The 11,780-nt window shown below is 37.8% G+C and overlaps 3 protein-coding genes across 3 annotated transcripts; all 3 read left to right on the top strand.

The window, feature by feature from the left end:
- Positions 1-281: 281 nt before the first annotated feature.
- On the top strand, positions 282-4,828 carry AT5G18350 (Disease resistance protein (TIR-NBS-LRR class) family; the record flags this gene model as incomplete). Its single annotated transcript, NM_121840.5, has 6 exons — positions 282-818; positions 912-2,052; positions 2,142-2,435; positions 2,551-4,116; positions 4,194-4,243; positions 4,633-4,828. The coding sequence occupies exons 1-6, from the start codon at positions 328-330 to the stop codon at positions 4,826-4,828; spliced, it is 3,738 nt and encodes a 1,245-aa protein (NP_197336.4). The 5' UTR covers positions 282-327.
- A 1,734-nt stretch (positions 4,829-6,562) lies between these two features.
- On the top strand, positions 6,563-8,551 carry AT5G18340 (ARM repeat superfamily protein). Its single transcript, NM_121839.3, has 2 exons — positions 6,563-6,989; positions 7,178-8,551. Exons 1-2 carry the CDS (start codon positions 6,699-6,701, stop codon positions 8,255-8,257), a joined length of 1,371 nt encoding a protein of 456 aa, NP_197335.1. The 5' UTR covers positions 6,563-6,698; the 3' UTR covers positions 8,258-8,551.
- Positions 8,552-8,854: 303 nt separating this feature from the next.
- On the top strand, positions 8,855-10,423 carry AT5G18330 (ARM repeat superfamily protein; the record flags this gene model as incomplete). Its single annotated transcript, NM_121838.1, has 2 exons — positions 8,855-9,118; positions 9,350-10,423. 2 exons carry the CDS (start codon positions 8,855-8,857, stop codon positions 10,421-10,423), a joined length of 1,338 nt encoding a protein of 445 aa, NP_197334.1.
- Positions 10,424-11,780: the final 1,357 nt, after the last annotated feature.

Below are 11,780 nucleotides of genomic sequence, written 5' to 3'. Positions count from 1 at the left end.
ATAAATATAATGTGTCCAAGAGTAAAATGCTCTTAAAGTTAGTGGCGTACTTGTACAATATTTGGTTACCCACAAGGTAGAATGAGTAAATATTATTAAAATGCTCTTAAAAGAGTCATGTTTAGCATCATCTAGGGTGTTTGAATCTTCTCATAGAATTTCCAGCGCTGAATTTTTCAATGAAGAATAGTTAAAAGAATCGGACGTTGGCGTGAAAGTTTTGTCTATTTGCTTATTCTTCTCTCTAATGAATTCCTCATTTTAGGCTTCTGTTGCGATTGGTTTCTTCAAACTTTTTTCAAAGAAAACTCAAATTCTCAACAAGAAATGCAACCTAATCGAGCCTCGTCGTCTCTTTCATCTACTCCAACCCGAACCTGGACACACCACGTGTTCCTGAGCTTCCGCGGGGAAGACGTACGCAAAGGTTTTCTGAGTCATATTCAGAAGGAGTTCGAACGCAAAGGAATTTTTCCATTCGTTGATACTAAGATGAAGAGAGGTAGCTCGATCGGTCCTGTACTCTCTGATGCAATTATAGTATCAAAGATTGCGATTGTCTTGCTCTCAAAGAATTACGCTTCGTCGACCTGGTGCCTCAACGAATTGGTGAATATTATGAAGTGCAGGGAAGAGTTTGGTCAAACTGTGATGACCGTTTTCTATGAAGTGGATCCATCTGATGTGAGAAAGCAGACCGGAGATTTCGGGATAGCCTTTGAGACAACCTGTGTGGGCAAAACGGAAGAGGTGAAGCAGAGTTGGAGGCAAGCGTTGATAGACGTCTCGAATATAGTCGGAGAGGTTTATCGCATATGGTTTGTATCAATTAGCTAATCAGTTTTATCATCTCCTTGACCGTTATGCGTGTGTTTGTGACTTCTTTGATCTCTCTCTCTCTTAATTCTCAGGAGCAAAGAGTCAGACTTGATTGACAAAATTGCAGAAGATGTATTGGACGAGTTGAACTATACGATGTCGAGAGATTTTGATGGCTATGTTGGAATCGGACGTCATATGAGAAAGATGAAATCCTTGTTATGCCTAGAGTCTGGTGATGTGAGAATGATAGGGATAGTGGGTCCTCCTGGGATTGGGAAGACCACCATTGCAAGAGCTTTACGTGATCAAATCTCTGAAAATTTTCAGTTGACTGCGTTTATAGACGATATCAGACTAACCTACCCGAGACGTTGCTACGGTGAGAGTGGTCTGAAACCGCCAACTGCGTTCATGAATGATGACCGAAGGAAGATTGTCTTACAAACGAACTTTTTGTCTGAAATATTAAACCAAAAAGATATCGTAATTCATAATCTAAATGCGGCGCCGAATTGGCTCAAAGACCGAAAAGTTCTTGTCATTCTTGATGACGTGGATCATTTAGAGCAACTAGATGCAATGGCGAAAGAAACTGGGTGGTTCGGCTATGGGAGTAGGATTATCATCACAACACAAGATCGAAAACTTTTGAAGGCACATAATATCGACTATATCTACGAGGTGGGACTTCCACGTAAGGATGATGCTCTACAGATCTTCTGTCTTTCTGCTTTTGGTCAAAACTTCCCACATGATGATTTTCAGTACCTTGCTTGCGAAGTTACACAACTTGCGGGTGAACTTCCTCTTGGTCTGAAAGTTTTGGGATCTTATCTGAAAGGAATGTCCCTGGAGGAGTGGAAAAATGCACTACCACGGTTAAAGACTTGCCTTGACGGTGACATTGAGAAAACTCTAAGATATAGCTACGATGCCTTAAGCCGTAAAGATCAAGCTCTCTTTCTGCACATAGCATGTTTGTTTCGTGGTTATGAAGTCGGTCATGTGAAACAGTGGCTTGGTAAGAGTGATTTGGATGTCGACCATGGGCTTGATGTTCTAAGACAGAAATCACTCATATCTATCGATATGGGTTTCCTAAATATGCATTCTTTGCTGCAACAACTGGGTGTCGAAATTGTTCGTAACCAATCTAGTCAAGAGCCTAGAGAACGTCAGTTTTTAGTAGATGTTAACGACATTTCTGATGTTTTCACCTACAATACCGCGGTAAATATATTCATAGTTATCTCTTTATAGCTGACTGCGTTTCTAAATATCGTTTGTCAATTGACTAACCCATTATTTTTCTTGCTTAGGGCACTAAGTCTATTCTAGGCATACGTCTCAACGTCCCGGAGATAGAGGAAAAAATAGTTATTGATGAACTGGTATTTGATGGGATGACTAATCTCCAATTTTTATTTGTTAATGAGGGTTTTGGGGATAAGTTGAGTTTACCACGAGGCCTGAATTGTCTACCCGGTAAGCTCAGAGTATTGCATTGGAACTATTGTCCGTTGAGATTGTGGCCCTCTAAATTCTCCGCAAATTTTCTTGTTGAGCTTGTCATGCGGGGGAACAACTTTGAGAAACTATGGGAAAAAATCCTGGTAAAATATCATGATTCTTTTGTTTTGATAAACCTGTCTTAACTCTTAACTCTTGAGTGTTTGAATAGATATATAAACCTGTCTTGACTCTTGAGTGTTCCCTTTATTTGTACAGCCGCTAAAAAGTCTCAAGCGGATGGATTTGAGTCACTCTAAGGATCTGAAAGAGATTCCAGATCTTTCAAATGCTACTAATCTCGAGGAACTAGATCTCTCTAGCTGCTCAGGTTTGTTAGAGCTCACCGACTCTATTGGAAAAGCCACTAATCTTAAGAGATTGAAACTTGCCTGTTGCTCTCTTTTGAAAAAGCTACCTTCCTCTATCGGAGATGCCACGAATCTCCAAGTGTTGGATCTTTTCCATTGCGAAAGTTTCGAGGAACTCCCCAAATCTATTGGTAAGTTAACTAATCTCAAGGTATTGGAACTCATGCGTTGTTATAAACTGGTGACTCTCCCCAACTCTATCAAGACACCTAAATTGCCGGTCTTGAGCATGAGCGAATGCGAAGATCTACAGGCGTTTCCAACCTACATCAACCTTGAGGATTGTACACAGTTGAAAATGTTTCCAGAAATTTCAACAAACGTTAAAGAACTCGATCTGAGAAATACTGCAATAGAGAACGTGCCATCTTCGATATGCTCTTGGTCTTGTCTTTACAGATTGGATATGTCAGAGTGTAGAAACCTCAAGGAGTTCCCAAATGTTCCTGTCAGCATCGTAGAGTTGGACTTGAGCAAGACAGAGATAGAGGAAGTTCCTTCATGGATTGAGAATCTCTTACTTCTGCGTACTCTAACTATGGTAGGATGCAAGAGGCTTAATATTATATCTCCAAACATTTCTAAGTTGAAGAATCTTGAAGATCTTGAACTGTTTACCGACGGTGTTTCTGGGGATGCTGCATCTTTTTATGCATTCGTTGAGTTCTCTGACCGGCATGATTGGACTTTAGAATCAGACTTTCAAGTTCACTACATTTTACCGATATGTCTACCCAAGATGGCAATATCATTACGCTTCTGGAGTTATGATTTCGAGACTATTCCAGATTGCATTAACTGTCTCCCCGGGCTTAGTGAGCTTGACGTTAGTGGATGCAGAAATCTCGTCTCACTCCCACAGCTTCCGGGTTCCCTTTTATCTCTAGATGCAAATAACTGTGAATCTTTGGAGAGAATAAACGGCTCTTTTCAAAACCCAGAGATTTGTCTAAACTTTGCTAACTGCATCAACCTGAATCAAGAAGCGAGAAAGCTCATCCAGACATCAGCTTGCGAATATGCGATCTTACCTGGTGCAGAAGTTCCTGCACACTTCACTGACCAAGATACTTCAGGCTCCCTAACGATCAACATAACTACTAAGACTCTTCCTTCACGCTTAAGATATAAAGCTTGCATCTTGCTGTCAAAAGGCAATATAAATCTTGAGGATGAGGATGAGGATTCGTTTATGTCTGTGTCTTGTCACGTCACGGGGAAACAGAATATCCTTATTCTCCCTTCACCAGTTCTACGTGGATATACAGATCACTTGTATATATTTGATTATTCTTTCTCTCTACATGAGGATTTCCCTGAAGCCAAAGAAGCCACTTTCAGCGAGCTTATGTTTGACTTCATAGTCCACACTAAATCCTGGAACGTGAAAAGCTGCGGTGTACATCTTTTTGAGGTCCCTCACCGTAGGAAAATAAACAGAAGAAGAAGACTGTCTGGACAGAAACATGGAGACATATAATGAAACTGAAGGAGAAGAATCTGCCGGAAAAGAATGAGGTTACGCCTTGTGTATGTGTGATGTGAGTAGATTTTCTGATTCCGTGTGATGTATTTTTCCAAGAAGAGCAGCTCCATGCCATCCGGCACAATCAATCTGGGGTTTATCCAGGTTTCAAGAATGTCGTTAGATTTGAGCAGTGATAGCAACTAGCAATCTTAAGCGTATTTCAGACTGCATAAAACTCAGTTTCTCGATATGGATCAACCAAGCACTACTTACAAGCTCATCTTGATTTGCTTCTGTTCTAGTTTTTTTGATAAAAGTTGTATTTAAATTGTTTTGTTTTTTATAATGGCTGCCAAAAAAAAAAAAAAAAAAAAACTTCAAACATATGTAAAAAATCTGATTGTTTCTCCTTTCTCAATTTGCAAAAGATTATTATCTGATTGTTTTTCTTTAGCCTCTTAGAAGTCTAAAGCAGATGGATTTAAGTAAGTCTGAGAATCTAAAAGAGATTCCTGATCTTTCAAAAGCCATAAATATCGAGGAACTCTGTCTCAGTTATTGTGGAAGTTTGGTTCCTCGATCAAGATTGTATCACACGTCACTGCAAGCTGCCTTTTCTGAATTTATCAGGATCAATCTCCAGCAAGAAAGAGAATGATTTCATCTGGTTGGATAAATAAAGATCAGTGAAGAGTTGCATGATAATGATGAGCCAGATGCAGTTTCATCATCAAACCCTGCTCATTACAATTGTTAAGTTATATCATCTGACACCCCTTTGGACCCATCTCAGGGCACTGCAACTGTTCTAGTGCATATAGTTCAACATTTCTGAAATTAGAATGAAATCTTTGGTAATGTAGAAATTTAGGTTCTTGTAAGATATAGCTTATAGATAATTTCTTTGTATTATCCGTGTAGGTTAGGCACCTTATTGTTATTGACTTCAAACATATGTAAAAAAAAACTCCAGATTTTAAAACCACTTAAAAATATATATATATCTTATTATATAAAGTATGGTTTTCAAAGTTGCTAATTCATAAGATTGTGCCACGTGCCAAGTCAAACGATCAGGTGTTTACATGTGTCATTCAAAATTTAATTTTTTTATTCTCTAAAAAAATAAAAAATCTTTAACTTTAACTTTTTTATTTACATCATGCAAATTAATATTAAATGAGTTAAAATTAATAAATGAAAATAATTGAAAAGTTAAATCCTATAAGCTAAGCTATTTTTCTCAAAATGTTTTATTTTTCACTTATGATTACATGAGTTAAAGACAAATTTGTTAATTTTCCTTTTGTTGAATAAATGTTAATTGTTTATAAATATATAGACATATAAATTAGTATATGTAAATTTGTTTACTTTTTAAGATTTTTTATTTTTTTAGAGAATAAAAAAGTTAAATTTTGAATGACACATGTAAACACCTGATCGTTTGACTTGACACGTGGCACAATCCTATGAATTAGCAACTTTGAAAACCATACTTTATATAATAAGATAGACATATAAATTAGTATATGTAAATTTGTTTACTTTTTAAGATTTTCAATTTTTTTAGAGAATAAAAAAGTTAAATTTTGAATGACACATGTAAACACCTGATCGTTTGACTTGACACATGGCACAATCCTATGAATTAGGAACTTTGAAAACCATACTTTATATAATAAGATATATTTTCAACAATGTTTGGTTTCTAAATATTTTTGTGGATTTTTCTTTTTTTAATTAATTATTAGCCTTAGGCGTTTGGGTATTCGGATCGGGTATTTCGGGTCGGGTTTTTGGGTTTAGAAGTTTAGAACCCGTTGAGGTAATTTAAGATTTTAGGTCGGGTTCGGGTTCAAATTTATTTATATATTGAAATATTAAATTTTGTGTGCAAATCTATTAAATTACTTGAAAATTTCAAAAATTCCCAAAACAACACGAGTGGTTTTGCTTAAATATATATAAAAATACACAAAATAACTAAAATATCCAAAACATCCTAATATTTTCTATATATAAGTATAAATATAACTAATATATACTTATATTTGAGATATGTTTGGATACCTATTCCGGTTCGGGTTCGAGTTTTTTAGGTTTTGAAATTTAGACCCGTTCGAGTATTTAAAAATTTTGGGTACACCCGCCTATTTAGGCGGGCCTTATCTAGTATATATATATAAAGAGGGTATAGTAGGCCTAAACATGATCATACGATAAGCATGGATGGAATTTAGAATTATACTATTGATGAATCTGAATTTCCTTGACCAATCAAAGTGATCTGTCAGCTAAACAAAAGAATTTAATTCCCAAAAGCGAGTATGACGTGTCATCCTATATACACAAGTGGCATACATAATTGAAACAAAAATGAATTAAATCACAGAAATAAAAAGAAGCAGAGGAAGAAGAATAACTGATTTACATAACAGTTATTTCTTGGCTTCTCTGATTCTCGAAGTTTCTAGTGTTCTTTGCTTTTATTTCTCTACGTTTATCGAGAAATCTCCGGGCTGAAAATGGCGGATTCGACGGCGGACGCGACGGAAACAAACGCCGATACTCTGACACTGAGGCGGGAGTTGAAGAAGGTACTGACGGAGAATTTAAACGACGGAGGAGTTAAAGATCGCGTTGAGACCGTGAAATCGATTGATGAGGCGATTAGAATCCTGAATCGACTGAAGATAGTAGAATCGAAGAAGCGGAAGCGGGAATCTGATAGTTCTTCGGTTGAAGTTCCGAAAGAGTTCAAGTGTACACTCTCGAAGACGATCATGATCGATCCTGTGATCATATTTTCTGGGCAGGTTCGATTTCTTGTGATTCTTTCTCGATTTTAGTTCTCATGTTTTAATTTCCATGCTTGTGTTTTGATTTCGATACTTATGAATATGAAATGCCCAGTATCATGATTCATATAGATAAAGACACATATATGCGTATACACAGAGATATGGTGTTCGTGCTGATTTTGCTCTTTACTTGTTGTTTTCAGACGTATGAAAAGAGATATATCACAGAGTGGCTGAACCATGACCTTACATGTCCCACAGCCAAACAAGTCCTTTATCGAGTTTGTTTGACACCCAACCATTTGATCAATGAGTTGATTACGCGATGGTGTCTTGCTAACAAATATGATCGGCCAGCCCCAAAACCATCTGATATTGACTATGTAACGGAGCTGTTCACTGATGGCATCGAATCGTTGCTTCAGCGGATTTCCTCTCCTTCCTCCTCGGTTGCAGATCAGACAGAAGCTGCAAAAGAGCTAGCCCTCCAGACCGAAAAATTTGTCAATGTCCGTGACTTCTTTATCAAGGAACTCCCTGATTCGATCACCAGGTTACTCACTCCGCTCTCTGTTTTGGGCGATGAGGTAGACTCGAATCCCGAGCTTCAAGAGAATATCGTCACAGCGTTGTTCAACATGTCGACTTTCGAGAAGAATAAAACAGTACTTGCTGAAAACCATCAAGTGATCCCACTGCTTGCAAAGTCTATGAAGCAGGGGTCAGTTGTGACAAGAAGAAACGCTACATTGACTTTAGCGTCACTTTCAGACATTGATTCTAACAAGATCATCATAGGGAACTCGGTAGCACTCAAGGCTCTGATAGATCTAATCGGGGAGTTGGATGACTTATCAGCTACTCATGATGCTCTTTGCGCTGTTATAGACCTCTGTTGTGATGAAAGGGAGAACTGGAAAAAGGCGATCTCGTTGGGGTTGGCTCCTGCTGCAATCAAAAATATCAAAGCAAGAAGAAATTTGTTTGAATCCTTAGCTGCCTTGGCATTGATTTCTCCACACGAACGCGTTATCCAGGAAGTGGCTAATCTAGGGGTTATCTATGATCTGTTAAGTATCTTGAGGAAAACAAGTTGCATGGTGACTTGTGAGAACGCTGTAGTGATCGTAGGCAACATGTATGCTAAAAGCAGAGAAAGGTCTATTAAGAAAATCCTGGCAGAAGAGGAGAATCAACACAAGACATTTACAAAGATTGCAACGCAAGGATCAGTTGTTGCGGTGATGAAAGCACAAGGGATTTTACAGTGTATTAACTATTAGGGTATTCCCTGCTGGTATGGAGCCACAGAGGGCATGACGGAATCATCAAAACTAAGGTCTTGTTAATACCTTAATAGTTTCAGCAAAGTTACATTTGATACATATACAGATGAAAGTGTAGAAAGAAAGAATTCGAGTTGAAAGTAGAAGAATTTGAGACTTGTAATCTAGGGATTGTTGTTGCTCTTTTTTTGGTGCAAGGGATTGTTGTTGTTTATATCGCTTGAAATACTTTACGAAAAAAATACTCAAGATTAAAATACTTCAACTTCTCTTGTTTACATTATATCAAAAAATAATCATGTACTAACCAACCGTTGATAAAAAATTTTATAAAAAAACATTGCACAGAATTTTTAATCAGAGCATATAGCTTAAGAATTTTTATTAAATCACCGAATTTTCCAGACCAATCAAAGTCGTGTAACGTAATTAAAGAGAAACAGAGGAATAAAACAAACTCATATCATATAAAACAGTTTCTTGGCTTCTCTCTACATTCCAAACAGAAAACTTTCCCTCCTAATTCACCAAGTTTCTCGGGTTTTCAGTTCTTTGTTTGGGTTCTTTGTGTTGGTAGAGAAATCTCCGGCTGAAATGGCAGATTCGACGGCGGACGAGTCAACAAACGCTGATACTCTGTGGCGGGAGTTACACAAGGTACTGCCGGAGATTTGGTACGACGGAGGAGGCAAAGATCACTGTGAGATTGATGAGGCTATTAGAATCCTGACTTGTCTGAGGAAAATAGAATCGAAGAATCCGGAATCTGATATATCTCCGGTGGAAGTTCCAAAAGAGTTTATATGTACACTCTCGAACAAGATCATGATCGAACCTATGCTCATCGCTTCTGGCCAGGTTTGATCTCTTGTGATTCTTGCTTCAGTTTTCGATATTCCATTTATTCGTATGAGCATATAAAGTTCCATTTAAAGTTTCAGTATCAAAGAAAAAGAAAGATCCATATATATATATATATGATTCTGGTGTGTTCATTTATGTGTTATGCAAATACAGATAGTTAGGATCCAAGACACAGATTCTCTGGTTTTTATATATGCTGATTTTACTCTTTTGTTTTTCGTTCAGACTTTTGAAAAGAGCTATATCCTAGAGTGGCTGAAGCATGAACGTACATGCCCTAGAACCAAACAAGTCCTTTACCACCGTTTTATGATACCAAACCATTTGATCAACGAGGTTATTAAGGAATGGTGTCTAATTCACAACTTTGATCGGCCAAAAACATCAGATGAAGTCATTGACCTGTTCACTGGTGACCTTGAATCATTGCTTCAGCGTATTTCCTCTCCTTCCTCGGTTGAAGATCAGACAGAAGCTGCAAAAGAGCTTGCCCTCAAGGCCAAGAGATTTTCCAGTGTTTGTGTCTACTTTGTCGCCAAAATCCCTGATTCCATCACCAGGTTGCTCACTCCGCTCTCTATTTCGGAGGACTCGAATCCTGAGTTTCTAGAGAACATCGTCACAGCATTGCACATATTCTCGACTTCTGAGAAGAATAAAACACTAGTTGCTGAAAACCCTCTTGTGCTTCCTCTGCTTGCAAAGTATATGAAGCAGGGGACAGTTCTGACTCGAATACACTCTGCAGCGACTGTGAATTCACTTTCATACACTGATTCTAACAAGATTATCATCGGTAACTCGGAAGTACTCAAGGCTCTCATACATGTAATCGAAGAGGGTGATTCATTAGCCACCAGTGAAGCCTTTTCCGCGCTTTCTAACCTCTGTCCAGTAAAGGAGATCAGTGAAAAGGCGGTTTCAGAGGGTTTGATTCGTGCGGCAATCAAAAAGATCAAAGCAGGAAGCAATGTATCTATGTTGTTATCTCTCTTGGCATTTGTTTCTACACAGAACCACCAAACTACCGAAGAAATGGATAATCTAGGGCTTATCTATGATCTGTTCAGTATCTTGAGGAACTCAAATAGCTTGGTGAATGATGAGAACGCTGTAGTCATCGTCTACAACATTTGTAAAAGTTACAAAGCCTTGCAGAATGTGGTCCTAAGAGAGGAGAAACGGGATGTGGTCCTAGAAGAGGAGAATAAACACGGGACATTTACGAGGCTTGAGAACCAAGAAGCAGGTCGTGCCACGAGCCTAGCAAAAAGGATTTTAGAGTGGATTTTACGGTAAAGAGCCGCAGAGGGCATGTAGTAATCATCAAGCTCACGTTTGAATTACCACTAGTGGAGATGAGATTTTGTACCAAGCTTATTGATCTTCTTAAACCCCTAAATATTCTTTTTCTTCTTTGTTGAACACTTTCTGAGAGCAATTTCAACTAAATGGGTTTTTCTTTTTCATCTTACACGTTACTTCTTGCATAATATCAAAGAATGTTACATATTCTCGGCTTCGACTATACCAAAAATTTGTTGACTTAGGTTGCTCACTCCGCTCTCAGACGTAGACTCGAATCCTGAGCTTCAAGAGAATATCGTCACATCATTGTTCAACATCTCGACTGTTGAGAAAGGATAAAAAAGTAATTGCTGAAAAACTTCTTGTGCTCTCTCTGTTTACAAAATCTTTGAGGAAGGGGACAAATCAAACAAAAAGAGTCTCTGCAGCGACTTTAACGTCACTTTCAGGCATTGGTTCTAACAAGATCATCATAAGGAACTCGGAAGCACTCAAGGCTCTGATAGATCTAATCGGTGACTCATATGACTTATCAGCCACGGGTGAAGCTGTTTACGCTGTTTTAAACCTCTGTTTTAATGAATTGGAGAACGTGGAAAAGGCCGTTTCTATTATGCATCAATATTTTTCTCAACTATGATGTGTCTCCTTTGGTTTCTCGAATATTCTGCAAAGAATCTTGAGTTGCTTTTGCAAGTATACTACTTCTCTCTATCTTTTTTTATAAAGAATGTTTTCTTGGCTTCAGGTATTTATTGATTTATTTAAGAGATTATACGTTTCGTTGTTTGTCGACCGTTAAAAGTGATGCAGAGGAGTTAGTTGAACATTGGGACCAAAAGTAGCATAATCATGACACATGGCCATATTAAGACACCGACCTGTAAATATGAGTCGCACACAATGGAGACTGCGTAAAAACCAAAGGAAACAGCAAGTGATCATGTGGATGTTTTCTCTTGTATTCTTCCAAATGTTCTGCTGTTCGCTGTCACATTCACGAAACGGCACACACTTTGATCCCTCCCACCCATTTTTATTCCCTCTCAAGTCTCAAGCCATAACTCATTTGACTTTGACATAACTTTATATAAGCCTTTTTTTCGTTTGACATCATATTTTTAGTGTAGCTTATTTTATCGTCTAAATCGTGTTCACTAAAGCTTATATTTTGGTTGGGATAAACGAACTAAACTTCTTCAAACTTTATAGACCACACTCATCAGCAAGCTATACAAAAAAAGAAGGCATTTTCTTTAAATACTCGCAAAAAGGTAACATACTCCAGCATGTTGCTCATTTTTCGTATACTCAAACTATAACCACAAGAAATTCAAATCGTGTGATT

The sequence above is a fragment of the Arabidopsis thaliana genome, chromosome 5 (genome assembly GCF_000001735.4).
Source record: "Arabidopsis thaliana chromosome 5, partial sequence".
Taxonomy (NCBI): domain Eukaryota; kingdom Viridiplantae; phylum Streptophyta; class Magnoliopsida; order Brassicales; family Brassicaceae; genus Arabidopsis; species Arabidopsis thaliana.
Note: the sequence above shows the minus strand (reverse complement) of the source record. Positions and strands in the feature narration are given on the sequence as shown.